Source organism: Rhineura floridana, chromosome 8 (assembly GCF_030035675.1).
Source record: "Rhineura floridana isolate rRhiFlo1 chromosome 8, rRhiFlo1.hap2, whole genome shotgun sequence".
Lineage (NCBI taxonomy): Eukaryota > Metazoa > Chordata > Lepidosauria > Squamata > Rhineuridae > Rhineura > Rhineura floridana.
Window position 1 is genome coordinate 6026191 of NC_084487.1, and position 18363 is coordinate 6044553.

At 45.5% G+C, this 18363-nt stretch overlaps 1 protein-coding gene across 2 annotated transcripts in view; it reads right to left on the bottom strand.

Annotated features, from left to right (window-relative positions):
• The window catches only part of LRGUK (leucine rich repeats and guanylate kinase domain containing), an 81064-nt gene that overhangs the window by 17385 nt on the left and 45316 nt on the right, over positions 1 to 18363 (bottom strand). For both annotated transcript variants that reach the window (XM_061638083.1, XM_061638084.1), the window contains exons 12-16: positions 15117 to 15213; positions 12114 to 12227; positions 9514 to 9715; positions 5071 to 5187; positions 280 to 437 (exon numbers count right to left, since the gene is read on the bottom strand). In XM_061638083.1, the coding sequence (XP_061494067.1) occupies positions 280 to 437; positions 5071 to 5187; positions 9514 to 9715; positions 12114 to 12227; positions 15117 to 15213 (688 nt within the window). The remainder of the gene's footprint in view (positions 1 to 279; positions 438 to 5070; positions 5188 to 9513; positions 9716 to 12113; positions 12228 to 15116; positions 15214 to 18363) is intronic.

The window sequence follows — 18363 nt, forward strand, 5'->3', positions numbered from 1 at the left end:
GTCCCACCAGCAGAATTTCTCCAGATGATCTAAGTGGCCTTACAGGTAGTCCTTCAGGAAACCTGCTCCAGAGTTGTTCAGTGTGTTATATGTTAACAAGAAGACCTTGAACATCACATGGACCAGCAGCTGACTGGCAGCCAGTGCAGTTCCCTCAGCAAGATGTAATGTGTGGGTGTCCAGGCGCTACACTCAACCACCTGGCCACTGGACTGAACCCAAGGGCAGCCCCAGACAGAAGCACAGTACAGTAGTCTAATCGCAAGGTTACCAGCTTACCACTGGTGTCTTTTGTGCTGAAAGTTTGGCTGATATGACGGCAGAGTAGTTTTTGGCGGATGAGTCCATAAATGCATTGGGAGTGGGCAATGGTGCTACGCCGTCAGTTCCTTTGACAGTGGTTGCTTTCGGAAGTGCCGAGGGTGTCTCATCTGGAACTAAGAAAGAGCAAATCATCTTACTTAGGCTGGCAAACAAGATTAGTGTATTTACTGGCCCGTTTCAAAAATAGTAATTGTAGCCTGTTTTTTGTGCTATTGTTGTGTTTTTGAGCCATTAAGTTGAGACCGGTCCCCAGGTTATAGCAGGCGTCAGCTGTAGCTGCCCCAAAAGATTTCTACTTGCCTACAAATAAATGACCTCTCACCATTTTATCCCATGTTTTCCTTTTAGAAATGACACAATTTCCCCCCTCCCCACCCCAGCTCTTGTGTTCGACTGATCTGTGATCCATTTTATGACTTATGCAAGAAATCTCTCTCTCTCTCTCGTTTTCAGGCCTTGAGATATCAATAGGGGACTGGTTTATTTCCTCTCGTTTCATTCAGGCAGATTTTGAGCTGATTCAGCCTCTGAAGCCCCTTGCTCTATACCCTGACTCCATCTCTCCCTCAATCCTCTGCTTCCTCCACTCTTATCCTAAGCTGCCCACCCACCCCTCTCTGCCTGTTGTCTGCTTCCCCGTCCCTGCTCAGACCACTGATGCTTCCTCCCTCTTCCTCACACCCCCTCACCCATCACGTGCAAATCCTCTTGGGTCCCTGCCAAGGGTGTAGTCATGCAGTCTTGGGGTTTTTTTAGACCCTTTACTTTTTGCGGGGAGCAAGGTCCCAGCAGGGCCCCTATGTCTCCAGCATCTGACAAGCCAATCAGCATGAAAGGGGAGTGTGCTAGTCACTGAGAAGAGTCTTCTAATGTGTTTCCTTGTCCCTTCCATGGATTGGAGCCAATCAGAGTGAAAGGAGGTGAGTCAAACACTGAGAAGATTCTTCTCAGTAGCTAACACGCTACTCTTTCATGCTTATTGGTTCCTGGGCATTATCAATGATCTCATTCTCAATCCCACAGCAAAAAAAACAGGGAGGGGGCATGCCTGTGATTAACATGAAGGGACCCTGCACTTCTGAATTTGCCGCTACACTGCTGGCCCCTGCTGTTCTCCCTCAGCTTCTCAAGCCCTGCCTGCAACCCAACCTATCCCTCAGATGAGCTACTATCATGTCACAAATATATGGAGGGGGGACAGTGGAGGGGAGGTCAAAGGAGCTTCAAGTTCTGTCCATTGCTTCTGTGATTCTTCTGACAAAATTGGTTTGCTTTTTTTTTTTTACAATACATATTCTGTGCCTTAACATGATGCCACACCAAAGGGCTGGTTGAGACTCTCCTGGTGGTGTGGTTAAGAACATTATACTGAGTCAGACCATTGGTCCACTTAGCTTATAGTTATGTGTGCTCTGACTGGCAGTGGCATCCCACGGTTTCAGACAGGGGCCTCTCCTAGCCCTACATTTTTGAAATGTGAAAACATTCCTCTTTAACCAGGCATTTGATGTCTGAAGGAGACTGTTGCTGGCAACTCGAAAATCACTGGATAAAAGAATGTTTTTATCCGTTCTGCTTTTAGAATGTTTTTATATTTAACTTTTTAAAACTGTTTTTAGAATGCTTTTTGTTTTGTTGTTGTTAAATTGTTTTGCTGGTGTGTTTGCCACCCTGAGCTCCTTCGGGGTGGAAAGGCAAGATATAAATTCAATAAATAAATAAATACACGGAGATGCCTGGGACTGAACCGGGGACCTTTCGCATGCAAGGCAGATGCTCTGCAGAGATGATGAACCACAAGGTTGCCTAACCTTTGATTGCAACCTAATGGAACTCACAGGGACACAACTGCAGACAAGCAGTTGATAGCACAGTTAAGGGCTCGTCCTGTTAAGGATCCCACCAGCCTCACTTACATCTGATCCCTCAGGCAATGGTAACATGTCTTAAAACGGTACTACATTCTAACATGACTGCCACCGCCACACTCTCTTGCCTGTTTTGAAGAAAAGGCAGATGGAGCATCGGTCCTGAGCTTCTTTCAGTTCCCTTTCTTCAAGCTCCTTTTGTTTCCAGCTGCCCATGTTGTATTTATAAACAGACAGGGCAGGACAGTATATTAATAAAGCACAAGTGAAATGACAACTGCCCTTTAGAGATTGTTCCTTAGTCCTGGGATCTAGTATCATGTTCTCTAGCACACTGGAGGGCCTGATTCACTGACTCAAATATCCTGGCCCTGTTGATCCTATCAGTAGCCCTGGGGATCGTGTAGGAGAAAGCCATTTCTAAATGTCTTCAGAGTTGTCATCCCCAGCCCCAAACTGTCTTTGGCTGTCACTGACCACAAGGGACAATTATGCCACTTTCAACCCTCCCTCGAACTCAGTTTCCACCCACTACAGTTTCTCTGCTCTGTCCATTAGCAAAAAGCAAGAGCTCTCGGGTGTTGGTTCATTAAAAAAAGAAAAGAAAAAGATTTTTAATAGCCTCCCATTATATCGAACAACCAATCTCCTCTATTACGATCTTACTGCAAATGTTCATATTAAGAGTCAACCTTGAGGCAAGAATTTTTTTCAGACAAATAAATAAATAAATTTGCCTCATCCATAAGGAAAGAGCAATCTCTTCCAAAATAGGGTCATTACGTTAATTCAAAACACCTACAAATGAAACTCTAAATGAATTTAATGAAGCATAGTAAATTTTAAAGTTACTTTTATGGACAGTGGAATTGCCCAAACTCAGCGCTCATAATGAAGTTGCTGTGACTGGCAAAGAAATGCAAATTGACAGGATGGCAAGACATTAGAGGCTATTAAGAGCCCCTCCAAGGTATATCAGATGGTTTATGGCAGAGCATAAAATGATGAAGGCAAGGGTTCCTTTGTACTCCTTTGCCCTCCTCAATCACTGTATCCACAAGGGGGAAAGAAACCCTTTTGGATTTTGTGAACTTTTGGCTGACTTGCCCAAAGGCCTCTGTTCAAGATGACCTTCTGTTGAGGTGGCAGAGCAGCTGTTAAACTGATTGCAAGGGGTGGGTGGGAGGAGCCGACAGGAGCAGTGAAGCACCCGGTTTGGAACAAATCACTGCCCCCCCCCATGAGAGTGAAAATGGTTATGAGCATTCATGGGGAGGAATGCAGAGGCAGATGATAGTAATTTGGAGAGGCCAACCACCTGAGGGCAAACGCAGGTGCCAAAGTCATTTGGAGGGACATAAAATGTAGAGGTGTGTATATACGCGGATGCTAGAAGAAGCCTCTTCTGAGGCCTGACAGGTGAACTGGAGTGCTTGGTATTTGCGGAAAGAGTAGGTAAAGTGGGCATAAGGGAAAACAGGGGGAATGGAGAGAGCCACTTATCTCCTGGTATAGGCTCTACAGGAAGCACAGGGAAGGATGCATGGGAGGGGGTGTCTTTAGCTCAAGAGTCCAACAAGCTAGAAATCCCCAAAGGGGCAGACTCTTTTATCACTACCTCGGCACAGTCATTAACCAAAATGGAGACAATAGTCAAGAAATCAGAAGAAGGCTAGGATTGGCGAGGGCAGCTATGAGAGAACTAGAAAAGGTCCTCAAATGCAAAGATGTATCACTGAACACCAGTCAGGATCATTCAGGCCATGGTATTCTTGATCTCTATGTATGGATGTGAAAGTTGGACAGTGGAAAAAACGGATAAGAGAAAAATCCACTCATTTGAAATGTGGTGTTGGAGAAGAGCTTTACGTATACCATGGACTGTGAAAAAGACAAATAATTGGGTGTCAGAACAAATTAAACCAGAACTGTCACTAGAAGCTAAAATGATGAAACTGAGGTTATCCTACTTTGGACACATCATGAGAAGACATGATTCACTAGAGAAGACAATAATGGTGGGAAAAACAGAAGGGAGTAGAAAAAGAGGAAGGCCAAACAAGAGATGGTTTGATTCCATAAAGGAAGCCACAGACCCGAACTTACAAGATCTCAACAGGGTGGTTCATGACAGATGCTCTTGGAGGTCACTGATTCATAGGGTTGCCATAAGTCATAATCGACTTGAAGGCACATAAGAACAACAAACCTCCAGGATGCCTCTGAATATCATTTGCTGGGAATCACAAGTGGGGAGAGTGGTGTCACGCTCAGGTCATACTGGTGGGCTTCCTGTAGAACTAGATGGGCTGGATTATTCGGGCCTTTGGCATCATACAACACAACAGGGCTCTGTCTTCTGAGGTTCTCCTAGTGTCAGGAGATGGCACAGGCCTCAAACTGGGGCCACTGTGGGCCATTCAAGATGAGCAGTGGCCTGCAGTCCCGCCACAGATCATAGTGTGGTCTGCCACCACCATAAGAAAGGTTTCTGAGGGATCCCTTGGATACCAGGGTGGAAGGAATCAGAGGCCATTTTGCCAGGGCTCCTTCTAACCTGGTCTGCCCCTAGGGAACCTAAGCATTGACGTTCACTACCCAGAGGTTCTCAGGATGGAACGGTAGGCAGTGCATGCATACGCTCCACCCCAAACTCCCCTGTGGGGTACTGGCCCTACAGGCTATTTTAAAACTACCTCTGCAACATGGTAAAAAATGTAATTTCAAAGCCAAATAGCTGGCAAGTCCAGCTAGTGCAGGACCTCTCTTTCAATGATGAACGTAATTATAAGGAGCAAGCCACTTGTGGCAAGTTTCCATTTTGCTTCCTGGCTAACGCAGCTGAAAGCTCACACCTAGCAGATATGCAGTGCTATACCTGTAAGGAGATTGCTGTTCGATGCAGGAACTGTGACCTCAGTTTCCGACGGTTGTTTTAGTCCCAGGAACTCCTCAATGAGGTAGCTCAGCTTGGTGAATGCTTCGTCATAATCATCTAAATGGGATGGAGAGAAAGAATCACATATTACAGGGATCACCCAACCTTTTTAGGCCTGTGGGCACATTTGGATTTTTGACTGAGTGCCATGGGCACCACTTCTCTTCCCCCCACCCCCCACCACCACTGAGAGACAGAAAGAAAGTATGTGCATTTTTCCAAGGGATCTGGGTAAAAAGAATTAAACTGAGCCCCAAAAAGGAGATAGAGGTGAAAGAGGAAGTGGGAAAGAGTGTCACTCTTCCAAATTCCTCCTTCAATTCTATGACTTTTCATGAGAAGGTAGCCACCCTAACCCCCACATGACCAAGGGGTCGGTGAGTGGAGGGGGCTAAGTGGTTTTGTGGGCACCATGGAAAGATCTCAAAGGTGCTATTGCGCCCATGGGCGCCACGCTGTCAAATACGGTAAGGGCCACATCCCAGAGCAAAAACACAGCCTCAGTTATTTGTGAAGCCAGCATTCCACATCACTCTCATCTAATGCATCATAGTGCCCATTTGTGCTGCATCTGCAACTTCGCTGGACTGGCCATGTTGTTCGAATACCTGATCACCGTCTTCCACAGCAGCTACTTTACTCCCAACTTAAGAATGGAAAATGGAGTATCGGTGGACAGCAAAAGAGGTTTAAAGATGTTCTCAAAGCTAATCTAAAAAATGGTAACATAAGCATCAAGAACTGGGAAGCCTTGGCCCATGAGCGTCCCAATTGGAGATCGGCCATTATCAAAGGTGCTATGGACTTTGAAGAAGCACGAGTACAGGGCAAAAGGGACAAACGAGCTAAGCGGAAGGCACATCAAGCAAATCCTCATCGTGATCATCTTCCATCTGGAAATCTGTGTCCTCACTGTGGGAGGCTGTGTGGATCTAGAATTGGCCTCCACAGTCACTTACGGACCCACTGTTAAAGACCTTACCCTGGAAGACAATCTTACTCGGCCATGAGTGATCGCCAATGAATGAGCAGGCAATTTTCTGCCACAGGATGTGACAGCCATCTCTTTAGGTGGTTTCAAAGGAGGATTAGGCACGTTCATTTTCAAAGGAGGATTAGGCACGTTCATAGGGGATAAGGCTTTCAGTCACTACCAGCCATGATGGTTAATTCCAGCTTCAGTTGCTGGGGAACAGTAGCAGGGAAGAGCTCTTGCCTTCAAGTCCTGCTTGTGGACTTCCCAGAAGCATCAGGCTGGCCCCCGTGGAAAATAAGTCACTGGACTGGATTTATTTATTTATTAGATTTATATACCGCCCGACTAGCATTAGCTCTCTGGGCGGTGAACAACAGAATATAAAAATACAAAACATCTCAGATCTCATAATAAATACAGCATAAACATATATAAAACAAGAAATCAAAAACAATTACAACAAAATTTAAAACTAAAACGAGTTACATATTAAAACGCCATAGCAAAGAGGCAAGTCTTAACCTGGCGCCGAAAGGAGAGCAATGTCGGCGCCATATGCACCTCTTCGGGGAGACTGTTCCACAGTTCGGGGGCCACCACTGAGAAGGCCCTAGATCTTGTCACCGTCCTCCGAGCCTCCCTATAAGACGGAACTCGGAGGAGGACCTTCGATGTGGAGCGTAGTGTACGAGCAGGTTCATATCGGAAGAGGCGTTCCGATAGGTATTGTGGTCCCGTGCCATATAGGGCTTTATAGGTCAAAACCAAAACCAAAACCTTGGCCTAATCCAGCAGAGCTATTCATACAGCTTTCGGTCATTGCTCTCTGTCCATGTCCCCACCCGGGGCAGCCAATTCCTTTGAAGGAGATGGAGCTCGCCATTTCCCCCGTGGAACTTGTGTTTCCCAAAGGCAGTTGGTGGAATTCTCCACGTGAAAGGCAAGAGTGGTGGGAAGGCACAGGAATCGATGGGGAAAACCTAAATAACGGGGGCAAGATGAAGGGGTCTCTTTTGCTGCAGGGCTCTGAAATAATGGTGTCCTCTGCTCAAAGAAAATACGGGAGGCCTCTTGTGCTTGTAAAATGCTTGCAACGGGCAGAAATTCAATAAAGACCAATGGGGGAGAAAGATATTCGCAAGTGAACGTAAGAGGCTGAGGGGTGTAACCATCCTGCAGTGGTTGTGTGCTTTAAAAGCATCACATCCTCCATCTAAAAAGAAGAATGCAAGCTACGTACAGTTTAAAGTATGAGGAGAGAGGACCCCCATGCCTTTAAAGATGTTGGGGCACAAATCCAAAAGATAAGTCTTCCCTGACATGGGGACACAGTGCTAGGAGAGACTTTACCTGTTGAATTGGTGCCTGTCATTCCACTTTTAAAAACACAGGAAGTTTCCCAGTCAAAGCCAAACACTCTGTCTGTCTGTCTGTCATAGGGATGGGGGAACCCGTGGCAGTCCAGATGCTGGACTACAACTCTCATCATGCCCTGACCATTGGCCATTCTGGCCAAGGTTGATGAAAGTTGGAAATCAAACAATAGCTGAAGGGCCACAGGTTCCCCATCCGTGGTCTCTAATGTTGCTGCCTCCAACAAACCCCCAGTGGGCCCTGGCACCCTCATATAAAACCTTTGGTTTGGTTCTGGCAAATATCAAATATGCACCCTAGTTTCAAAGGTTAGTGCAGTGGGACTAGTGGTCCCCTAGCTACGTTTGCCCTTCTCTACTTGCTGTCCCTTCTAACTGGCCGGCTACCATTTCCCATTTCTGCCTCTCCTCCAGGAGATGTAATCTAAGCAGGGAGCAAATGTTGCTTTAAGTCTTGCTATCTGGATAGCACTATCTGGAGCATTGAGTTTCTGCAGTGCTTATGGCTTGTGCTCTTAGTTTAGAGAAAAAGCGAGTCGGAGGCGACATGATAGAAGGGTATAAAATTATGCACGGCGTGGAGAAAGTGGACAGAGAAAAGCCTTGCTCCCTCTCTCATAACACTAGAATGCGAGGACATCCAATGAAGCTAAATGTTGGAAGATTCAGGACAGACAAAAGGAAGGACTTCTACGTATAGCGGATAGTTAAACTATGGGATTTGCTTCTACAGGAGGCAGTGATGGCCATCCACTTGGATGGCTCTAAAAGAGCATTAGACAAATACATCCAGGCTAAGGCAATCCAGGTCTACTAGCCCTCATGGATATGCTTCATGGTTGGAGACACCATGCTTCTGAAGCAGCTGGGACCCGCAGAAGGGGAGAGGACTCTTGCACTCAGGCCCTGCTCGTGGGCTTCCCATTGGTGACTGGTGGGCTACTGTAAGAACAGCATGCTCGACTAGATGGGCCATTGGCCTCATCCAGCAGGCTCTTCTTATGTCATATTCTGTGTAACTCTTACATACACCAAAACAACCATGCTCATCCAATGACCACCAGCTTTTATGTTACCTGCTGTCTTTCTGTGCTGACACCAACAGCCCAATGATCTTTTTTCTTTTTAAAGACCTCCAGGGACCTATTTCAACAGCCTTTCACACAAGCCTTTGGTCACAATCCAGTGACCAAATGAGGAAGCACACATTTCAAACAACTGCAGCAAAAGGGAGTCTCCAGTAATCCCTGCTCTTTTGTTTACACTGATTGCTGTGAACTTCCACTATCATTTATATCCTGCCTTTCTTCCAAGAAGGTCTGGGTGGTGTACATGGTTCCCAATCCATTTTATCTTCACAACAATCCTGCGAGGCAAGTTAAGCTGATAGATAGTGCCTTGCCCAAAGTCACCCAGTGATTTGGATCTGGGTCTCCCTAGTCCTTATCCCGCGCTCTAACAAAGTGGTGGGTGACCTGTGAGCCCTCCAGATGTTGCTGGACTCTGACATCCACCAGCCCCAGCTAGCACGGCCACCGGACAGGGACGATGGGAGCTGTACTCCAGCAACATCTGGACTACACTGCACTAGTTCTTATCCTGTACATGGAGGCTTCTAAGGAACCATAATTGGGACCAGAAGTGAAGGCTGCGTGGAACTCCTTGTAAAACATATTTTGGGTGACCCAGAGAGTACAGTGCTTTGGTCCTCATTGAGAAGCCTATCCCCATACAATGTCCTGCTTGTGAGCCTCTAAGAGGCATGTGTCTGGACGCTGGCAGGTTCTGAACTTGGTGGGACCACTGGCTTTGCCCAAAGTAGTATGCCTTTTATTCTTGCCCATGAGCCCCTTGGCAGCATCTGCCCAGATCACTTGGATGCTGGGGTATGTCCTAGAAATCTCCAGTCAGTATATCGTGCAGGGCAGGAAAGTCAGGAGTCCACAGCACTCCGCTTCCTCCATTTGCCTATACGGGAAGATTTTACTGTCTCTTTGCCAGTAGGGGAGACTGGGTTTCCAAGGGGTGACTCACCTACGTTGATGACTGCATCAAAGAACCCTGGGAAATCCTGATTCAGTTTGATGTACATGTCCACCCGACAGATTGCTTCATCAATCTCTGCCCTACTGAACAGACCCTTCCTTCGCAGGTGACCCCCGTATTTTTCTTTGTTCATTGGGATCAGTAGGATGTAGCGAGGTTCAAAGTAGGAATTCTTCAAGCTCCTAACACCCTTGTAAAAAGAAGAAGGTGCTTGGTCATCATTTGCTTCTAGACTTTAGCTGTTAAATTTTACCCTTTAAATTCTACGTTAAATTTTACCCTTGTAGTCCACTTTAGTACCACTCCCTATATATATGTATATATGTGTGTGTATATATATATATATATATATATTGTATTTTATGTATTTTAATTGTATTTTATGTATTTTAATTTATTTTAATGTCTTTGTGATTTTACTGCTTAAAATTTTATTATGTACATGTTTGATTTTATTTTTGTAAGCCGCCCTGAGTGCCCCATTATAGGGTAGAAGGGCGGGATAGAAATATTTTAAGTAAATATTAAGTAAATATTTAAGTAGTACACGCCCTGGTCACCTCTCGTTTGGATTACTGTAATGCGCTCTACGTGGGGTTACCCTTGAAAACGGTCCGGAAACTACAACTTATACAAAATGCGACGGCTCGACTACTTACGAATAGTCGCCGCCGGGATCACATCACACCAGTGTTGTTCGATCTACACTGGCTTCCAGTTGTTTTCCGGGCCCAATTCAAGGTGTTGGTATTAACCTTTAAAGCCCTATATGGTCTCGGCCCAGTTTATCTTACGGAGCGCCTTCAACGCCACCAATTATGCCGCCCGACAAGATCAGCCACACAGAGCCTTCTCTCAATCCCGCCGACAAAAACAGCCAGATTGGCGGGTACTAGAGAGAGGGCATTCTCAGTGGCGGCCCCCACTCTTTGGAACTCCCTCCCACAAGATCTACGGCACGCCTCTTCCCTAAATACATTTCGTAAAGCCTTAAAGACCTGGCTCTTTCAACAGGCCTTTGGGATTTCCGGGGAGGGTTAATTACTGGATTGAATTGCCTCCTATCCTGTTTTAATACCCTGTTTTAATATCATTGTCTGCTGCTGTATTGTTTTTCTATTGTTTTTCTATTGTACTATTGTATTTTATCTTATTGTGTTTTAACTGCTGTACGTCGCCTAGGGTGGCCATTGGCCAGATAGGCGACACAGAAATTAAATTTATTTATTTATTTTAATTAATTAATTAATTAAACTGCACACAATGCCCCTGATTGACGCAAAAGGCAGTAAGCACTGTTGAACCAGCAGTGTCAAGTTGAGGTTCTCCTAATTTTAGGTGCGGGGCCAGAAGTCTGGGTTGCCCTGAGAACCATCCCTACATGGATTTTAAACCTCTAAAGTAGGGCAGTGAAGCAAGGATCAGAAAAATGGCTTCAGCTCAAACGAGGAATGTGGGTAGTGCCATCTATACAACACATAGTGCATCATCAGTTGCTGGCACTGACATCTGGCGAGTGTGTGCGCGAGTCCTCACCCTTATCTCAGAGGAGGCTCTGCGACAAACAGCAGGGAAAGGTTACTGCGCTGTCTAGCCCTGCTTTCAGGCTTCTCATTAGTGCATCTGGTTGACCACTGTGAGAACAAGATGCTGGACTAGATGTGCTTCCTTTGGCCTCTTTGAACAGGGCTCTTTTTATATTCTTATCTTCTTCAAGCCTTTCTTGTGGGAGTCTCAGAAGCTTCTGGGTAACCCCCGTTAAAAACTAGATTGGCTCTTCTTAGTCAGACAGAGCAGGGCTCTTTTGATATTCTTAAGTACCTATTTATTTACTTATTCATTCGTTTGATTACATTTATATCCCATCTTGGTCCCAGGCTATGGTCTGAAGGCACATAAGACCAGTTTCCTGCTGAAGCTAAGCAGGGTCAGGTCTGGTCAGTGCCTGGATGCGAGACCACCTGGGAACCATATGGAAGCCGCCTTGGGTTTCTATCATGAAAAGAAAGGCGGGGTATACATGTAATAAATAAATAAATAAAATGTCCCATCTTTCCTCCAATGGAGCACAAAGTGGCATACATGGTTCACTCCATTTTATCCTCAAAACTACCCTGTGAGGTAGGATAGACCAAGGCCACTCAGTGAGCTTCATGACTGACTGGGGATTTGAACCCTGGTCTCCTAGGTCTTAGTCTGAAATTCTAACCACTACACCACACTGGCTTGCAGCTTGGGGCCTTTAGACATCTAACATCTCCTGGAGTTTTCTCACAATGAAGGCCTAATTTCAACCAGGAAACTGAGGGTATTTAACACCTCAGCTGGGAGCCAGAAGTTGCTGGCACAACCCGTTGCTACTGACCAGCTTATGGAACTTCAGGAACCACGGCTTTGGAAGGATCCGCAGCTTGTTCTCCAGGGCTTCCTGCTTCCGATCACCCAGACCCTCGCCACAGGCCCAGCACTCGGATCACAATACAAACACAATTATACAGACTGTGCTGTGGTTGGGGATGAGGGTATCAAGTGATGCACATGTAACTGATGCTGCAAGAAAGGTTTCTGCACCCAGGGACCATTGTTACCTCTATTTCCAAGTGAACACAGGTTGCAAGTCCCTCCCGTGCAATGGATTCAATGGTGTCCCGGCCCAGTCCGTAGTAGAAGCTGCTGTATTTAAAAGACGCAATAAACTTCCCCTGAAATGAAAGGAATGAAGACAGTAAAGGTAACAGCTTTTGCAAATAACCATCATCTAGAGTCTAGAACAGCCTTTCCCAACCGGTGTGTCTCCAGATGTTGTTGGACCACAACTCCCATCAGCCTCAGCCAGCATTGCCAATGGTCAGGAAAGATGGGAATTGTGGTCCAACAACATCTGGAGACACACTGGTTGGGAAAGGCTGGTCTAGAATGTAAAACTTCAACACTCTATTCCTCAACATGAATATTTGCTGGTTAGATTACGCCTGCTTTATCTAGAAAAGTGAGGGTTAACTCATCTGCTAATTATGTAGAAGAGTGGGTAAGAAGTAGAACTATGAAACAAGAGACCCCCGGCTTCAAATCTTACTGGTTGGTGGTGACCCGTGACAGGGCCTTCTTGGTGGTGGTTGCCAACTGTGGAATGCCCTCCTTAGTGTGGTGCAGCAATCTCCCTCATTATTAACTTTTAGGAGAAATTTAAAAACATTTACCCAAACATCTGATGATAGAAAATCCTGTCCGTGGCAACTCTGAAATTATTAGTTTGAGAGTAGGCGGTTGATTTTAGGAGTTTTTAACTGCTTTTAGAGGGTTGCTTTTAATTGCTCTCAGAAGGCTTTAAACAGTTTTTAGAAGTTTTAATTGTATTATTTTTATATTGATATGTTTGCTGCCCTGAGATCCTTTGGAGAAAGGTGCAGGATATACATTTAATAAATAAATACATAAAAATAAGTAATACCAATTGCAAGCCCCTATCTCAGGGAAGGGCTGTAGTTCAGTGGTAGAGCATCTGGTCTCAGGTTCAATCCCCAATGGCATCTCCCTGTAGTCCTAAGAGAGACCCCTGCCTAAAATCCTGGACAGCCACTGCCAATCAGCATGGATACTGAGCTAGATAGACCAATTGCCTGACTCAGTATAAAGGCAGCATCCAATGTCTGTTCGTAAACCTCAGCCCACCCCAACACACTCGGCAACATGGAAGTAGCAAAGCTGATGTACCCGGAGGGTTTATTTATTTGATGAATTTATCTTTTCTAACAAAAAGCAAGTATTGATTACAGGCGAATGTACACGAAGCTCTGCAAACATTGTAATACGCTATATAAATACTAAGGGGATTTTGCCATTAAATTTCCAAAGGTTCCAGCAAACATTAAGCTGTCTGGGCTACTAAGCTTGGATTTGCACATTAGGAGGAAGCACTGAAATGGGGGGCAGGGGCACTTCCAGACAGGCTGTTTCTCGGCACAAAATCTGGCTGTTATGCCGCACTTTCTAAAACAGCCTTCACCAACCTGGCACCCTCCAGATGTTTTGGACTATAACTCCCATTAGCCCCAGCAAGCTAGTGCAATTGTCCCATCATTTTTCTAAATGCAAAAAGTCTTATTAAAAAGACGATGGGATATTGCACTGGAAAACGTACAACCATTAGCTGGCAATGCCATAGAAAGTCTCTGCAAACATTTATTTATTTATTAGATTTATATCCCACCTTTTTTCCCAGTAGAAGCCCAGGGTGACAAATATATGAGGATGAAAGCTCAATAGGGAGGCAACGTTGTATAAGCTTTGCATAAGTTTTGCACAAACATATCAATATCATGTTCAACAAAGAGCCCATCCGGCTGCTCCCCATGAATTAGTTGCACATTCATTTTTATGTGTTGTCTGAACAACACGTGAAGAGGAATGTAACATGCCTTTCCTGTGGCAAGACATGTGAGCTCTAGCTACGGAGAAAGCTCAGATATTTCACCACAGGGAAGTTGCATGAATTTCTCCTTTGCATATTACTCTGGAAGCACAAAACAAGATGATCCACTCATGCTTCCTCTGAGGGATTTCTCAGGATGCACAAGGCCATCCTGTTTTGAGTCCTGCATGGAGAAAAGACAAAAGTTCCCTTGGCCAGGATCAGGGCACAAGAATGTTAAGAACTGTCTCACTGGATCATACTGTCAAGCCCGGCATTTGGCTTCCAACAGCAGCCAGCCAGATGCCCTTGGAAAGCCCACAGGCAGAGTATGAAGACTGCAAGCAGCACCCAACATAGCTGGCTGCTGCAAGGCCTCTTATGACTTGACTAGGGGCTACATTGCTGAACATCAAAGCAAACCAGCATTTTCTGGGATGATGAAAAATGGAAATGGATTGCCTTCAAGTCAATCCCGACTTATGGCGACCCTATGAATAGGGTGTTCATGGTAAGCGGTATTCAGAGGGGGTTGACCATTGCCCCCCTCTGAGGCTAGTCCTCCCCAGCTGGCTAGGGCCTGCTCAGCTTGCCACAACTGCACAAGCCAGCCCCTTCCTTGTCCGCAACTGCCAGCTGGTGGGCAAGTGGGCTCCTTGGGACTATGCAGCTTGCCCACGGCTGCACAGGTGGCAGGGCACGTAATGCCTGAGCCACTCACTGTGGGAGTGATCTTTAACTGGCCCTTGACACCCAGGAGACATGAGCGGGGATTTGAACTCACAGACTCTGGACTCCCAACCAGGCTCTCCTCCCCACTGTGCTATACCAGCTGTTTCTGGGATGATAGAATACATTTAAAACAAACAAAAAGTTAAAAACTCACGATTTGTGGCTTATGTGCATAATCCTCCCAAAGAATGGAGAGCACAGCACCATTAAAAGTGAGCTGAAGGCTCTTAAGCAATTTAGGAACAACTAGACAGATTAAAAAACTATTCAATACGTGTTTTTTATGGTTTATCAGACATGCAAGTTAGATGAATATTACCACAGATGGTTTCCCCCCCAAAATCTCAAGCCCCAAAAGGAGTTGCTTACCCCTGCCCCTAAAGTGAGCTGTGATGAACTGTCAGGCATCTTCCCCTTAAGCCAAAAAGGAAATCAGCTCACTCCTTACCGTATTCACCATTTTGTCAAACTCCTCCTGGGAAACAAAATAGTAGTCTAATCTGTTTTCTTCTCCGAAATAAGCAGTCCTTGTGGTGTGGCAGGGACTGAAAGATAAGTAGCGTAGAAACAGAATAAGCAATTAAAAAGGAAGCAGCAGCCATTAAAGAGCTTGAGGGCAATCCAGTGCACAATTACTCAGGAGGAGTAAATCCCATTGATCTCAGTGGGGCTGAGTAAACAAGCTGTAAATGATGTAAATAGATGCATAGCAAGGGTTTTTTAAATTATAAGTGGGGTTGAGAGAGAAATCCTCCCCCCCCAAGACTAGAATTTGGGATAATCTAATGAAATTGATTGGCAGTAAATCCACAACACATAAAAGAAAGCCACACAGTGCATTAAAAAATTATGGGAATTATGAAATTGGTGATAGCCCTCTCCAAAGTCTTAGTGTGCATTCCTTATTGCGGTTGCATATCAGAACCAAAAGTGCCTCAACAACAGTTTGCCATTAATTTGCAGGACCATTTATTAAAATTACCCTCAGTTGATGATAATGATGTTTTAATGATGATGATTTAAACTTATTAGTCACTTGTTACTTAAAACGTCTCCAAGCAACTTTACATTTAAAAACATAAATGCATTATACCACAGGGTAAAAAAAAAAAAAAAAGTAACAAAACCCCCCTCATCATCTCAGTATATCAACTGCCTGGGAAAAAAGAGAAGCCTTTACCTGGTGCTGAGAAGATATCAATGAAGGTGCTAGGCAGACATTACCTGGACGAACATTCAACAGACGGGGAGCCACAACTGAAAAGGCCCTCTCCCTTTTTATCACCAGAGCTTGGAAAAGTTACTTTTTTGAAGTACAACTCCCATCAGCCCAATCCAGTGGCCATGCTGGCTGGGGCTGATGGGAGTTGTAGTTTAAAAAGTAACTTTTCCAAGCTCTGGTTATCACCCTCCAAGCCTCCCTCAGAGGAGTAACTCAGTTTAGTCCACTGAAGGACCATAGTTCAGTTATAGAGCACGTGCTTTGCAGGCAGAATGGCCCAGGGTTCAGCCGCCAGCATCGCTACTTAAAAGTCCTGGGAAGCAGGGTTGGGAAAGGCCTTTACCTGAGTTAGTGGAGAGCCACTGTTAGTCAGGGTTGGCCAGGAGTAGGCGGGTAGCCAGATGTTGTTGCACTACAGCTCCCATTATACCTGACCGTTTGCCATGCTGGCTGCAGCTGATGGGAGCTGGGAGTCCAACAACATCTGGAAGGCATTGCATTGGCCACCCCTGGAGTAGACAGTACTGGACTAGATGGAGCAACGATATAAAGAAGCTTCCCATGTTCCTAAAATTTCAGCTGATTAATGCCGGTTACAGCTTGGAGCCCCCAGAATGCATGCAAGAGCAAAGCTTCTAGAGGGTCTGTCTGTTGTGATTTGGGTGTGTGTGTTGTGTCTATTACCACATTTGTCTCTACTGAATAATTTGGAACTATTGATCTGCAGTCCTTTGCGGTCTGGACTGCACTGATTAATTAGTAGGGAGCAGCATGCATGGTTCTCTGAGAAGTGTAGGGAAAAGGGGGAGGTCATCAGCATGGGCATTCCCAGGAGCAGTCTATTAGAGTTGGAAAGTACCTTCAAAGGTCATATAGTCCAACCCCCCCGTCAATACAGGAAATTCACTGCTCCAGCATCCCTCTTACATAGCCATAAAACCTTTGTTTACAAACAGAACCACAGAGTTGGAAGGGACCTCAAAGGTTGTCAGCCATGGGTGAACAAACCCCTGAGAAAGCAGGCTAGAGCCCTGTTCCTTGAGCCACTTCCAAAGACCATAGGCCTTCTTGGGCTAAAGCAGCTTTACAGGCTCCTTGCCTTGCGCCACACGCTCCCCATCGGGATTGGTTCTTCCCATTTCCAGTCAGGTGCCTTCCAAGTGCAGGCCACATCTTCTAAGCTCTACTCCTACTAGCTCCTTCCACACTTCGACTCTTCTTTATTCATCTCCAACAGGGACACCCTTCCTGCTCTTCTCTCATGTCTGGGCTCCCTCTGGAAACTTACCTTGGCCTGCCTTTCTGACCAAACATCTCATACACTCCTGCTTACTACTTACCGAGCGCTATCCCTATTTCCAGGTGTCCGTTCATGAGGAAGGAGCTGTAGCTCAGGGGCAGAGCCATTGCTTTGCATGCAGAAGGTCCCAGGGCCAACCCCTGGCATCTCCAGGTAGAATCATAGACTAGTAGAGCTGGAAGGGGCCTACAAGGCCATCAAGTTCAACCCCCTGCTCAATGCAGGAATCCAAGTCAAAGCATTCCTGACAGATGGCTGTCCAGCTGCCTCTTGAAGGCCTCCAGTGCCGGAGAGCCCACTACCTCCCTAGGTAGACCTGGGAAAGACCCCTATCTGAAATCCTGGAGAGCTGGTGCCAATCAATACAGGCACAACAGAGCTTGGCAGAATAATTTATTTTATTTATTTATTATTTTATTTATATCCCGCCCTTCCTCCCAGCAGGAGCCCAGCAGGGATAATAGCCTGACTCATAGTCAGGCACCTTCCTAAGATAAGTGATTGTTCCCTTGTTTTTAAGCGATCTGCAGCTTGATCAGTCCTCTTCCAGATTTTGGCTCCATTTCCTGGGTCTCTAGAAGTGGGGTATGTGTGAGAACAACTTGTTTCCAGCGCACAAGCATTGTAAATACCTGTTTGTACGTGAACACTAACAGCACAATCCTATGCCTGTTGACTCGGAAGTTAGTCCCAATATGTTTAGCGGGAGTTACTCCCTAGTAAGCGTGTTAAGTTTCATCATCAGTTTAAGTTAAAGTTCTTAGATACTGCCTGTGTATATTAATGTTTTATCTGGCTAAGACCTGTATTTGGTTGCCTGCAATATACTGATAGTGTTAAGGAGTACAGCTAAGGATGTCGGAGAATTCCGACGAAAACAGAAATGGGAACAGAAATGGCCAGTGTCTGCTTATTTGTCCCATGTCCAGAATGGAAATTAATCCACTGAGTTCAATCTGTATTTGCTGCTTTCAGTCTGCAAACGACACGTAATGGATTATGGTTTCTTCCCATTAGCATTGTGTTTCCTTTGTATTAAAATGAAAGGGGTGAAATAATGTAATGACAATGCAACTTTCATAATTAATTATGTAATAAATCACGTAAGTTACACCAGAATAGAGAGCAAGATGGATAACACTGTTTGGGGTGGAAGGCGAATTGCAGCGAAAC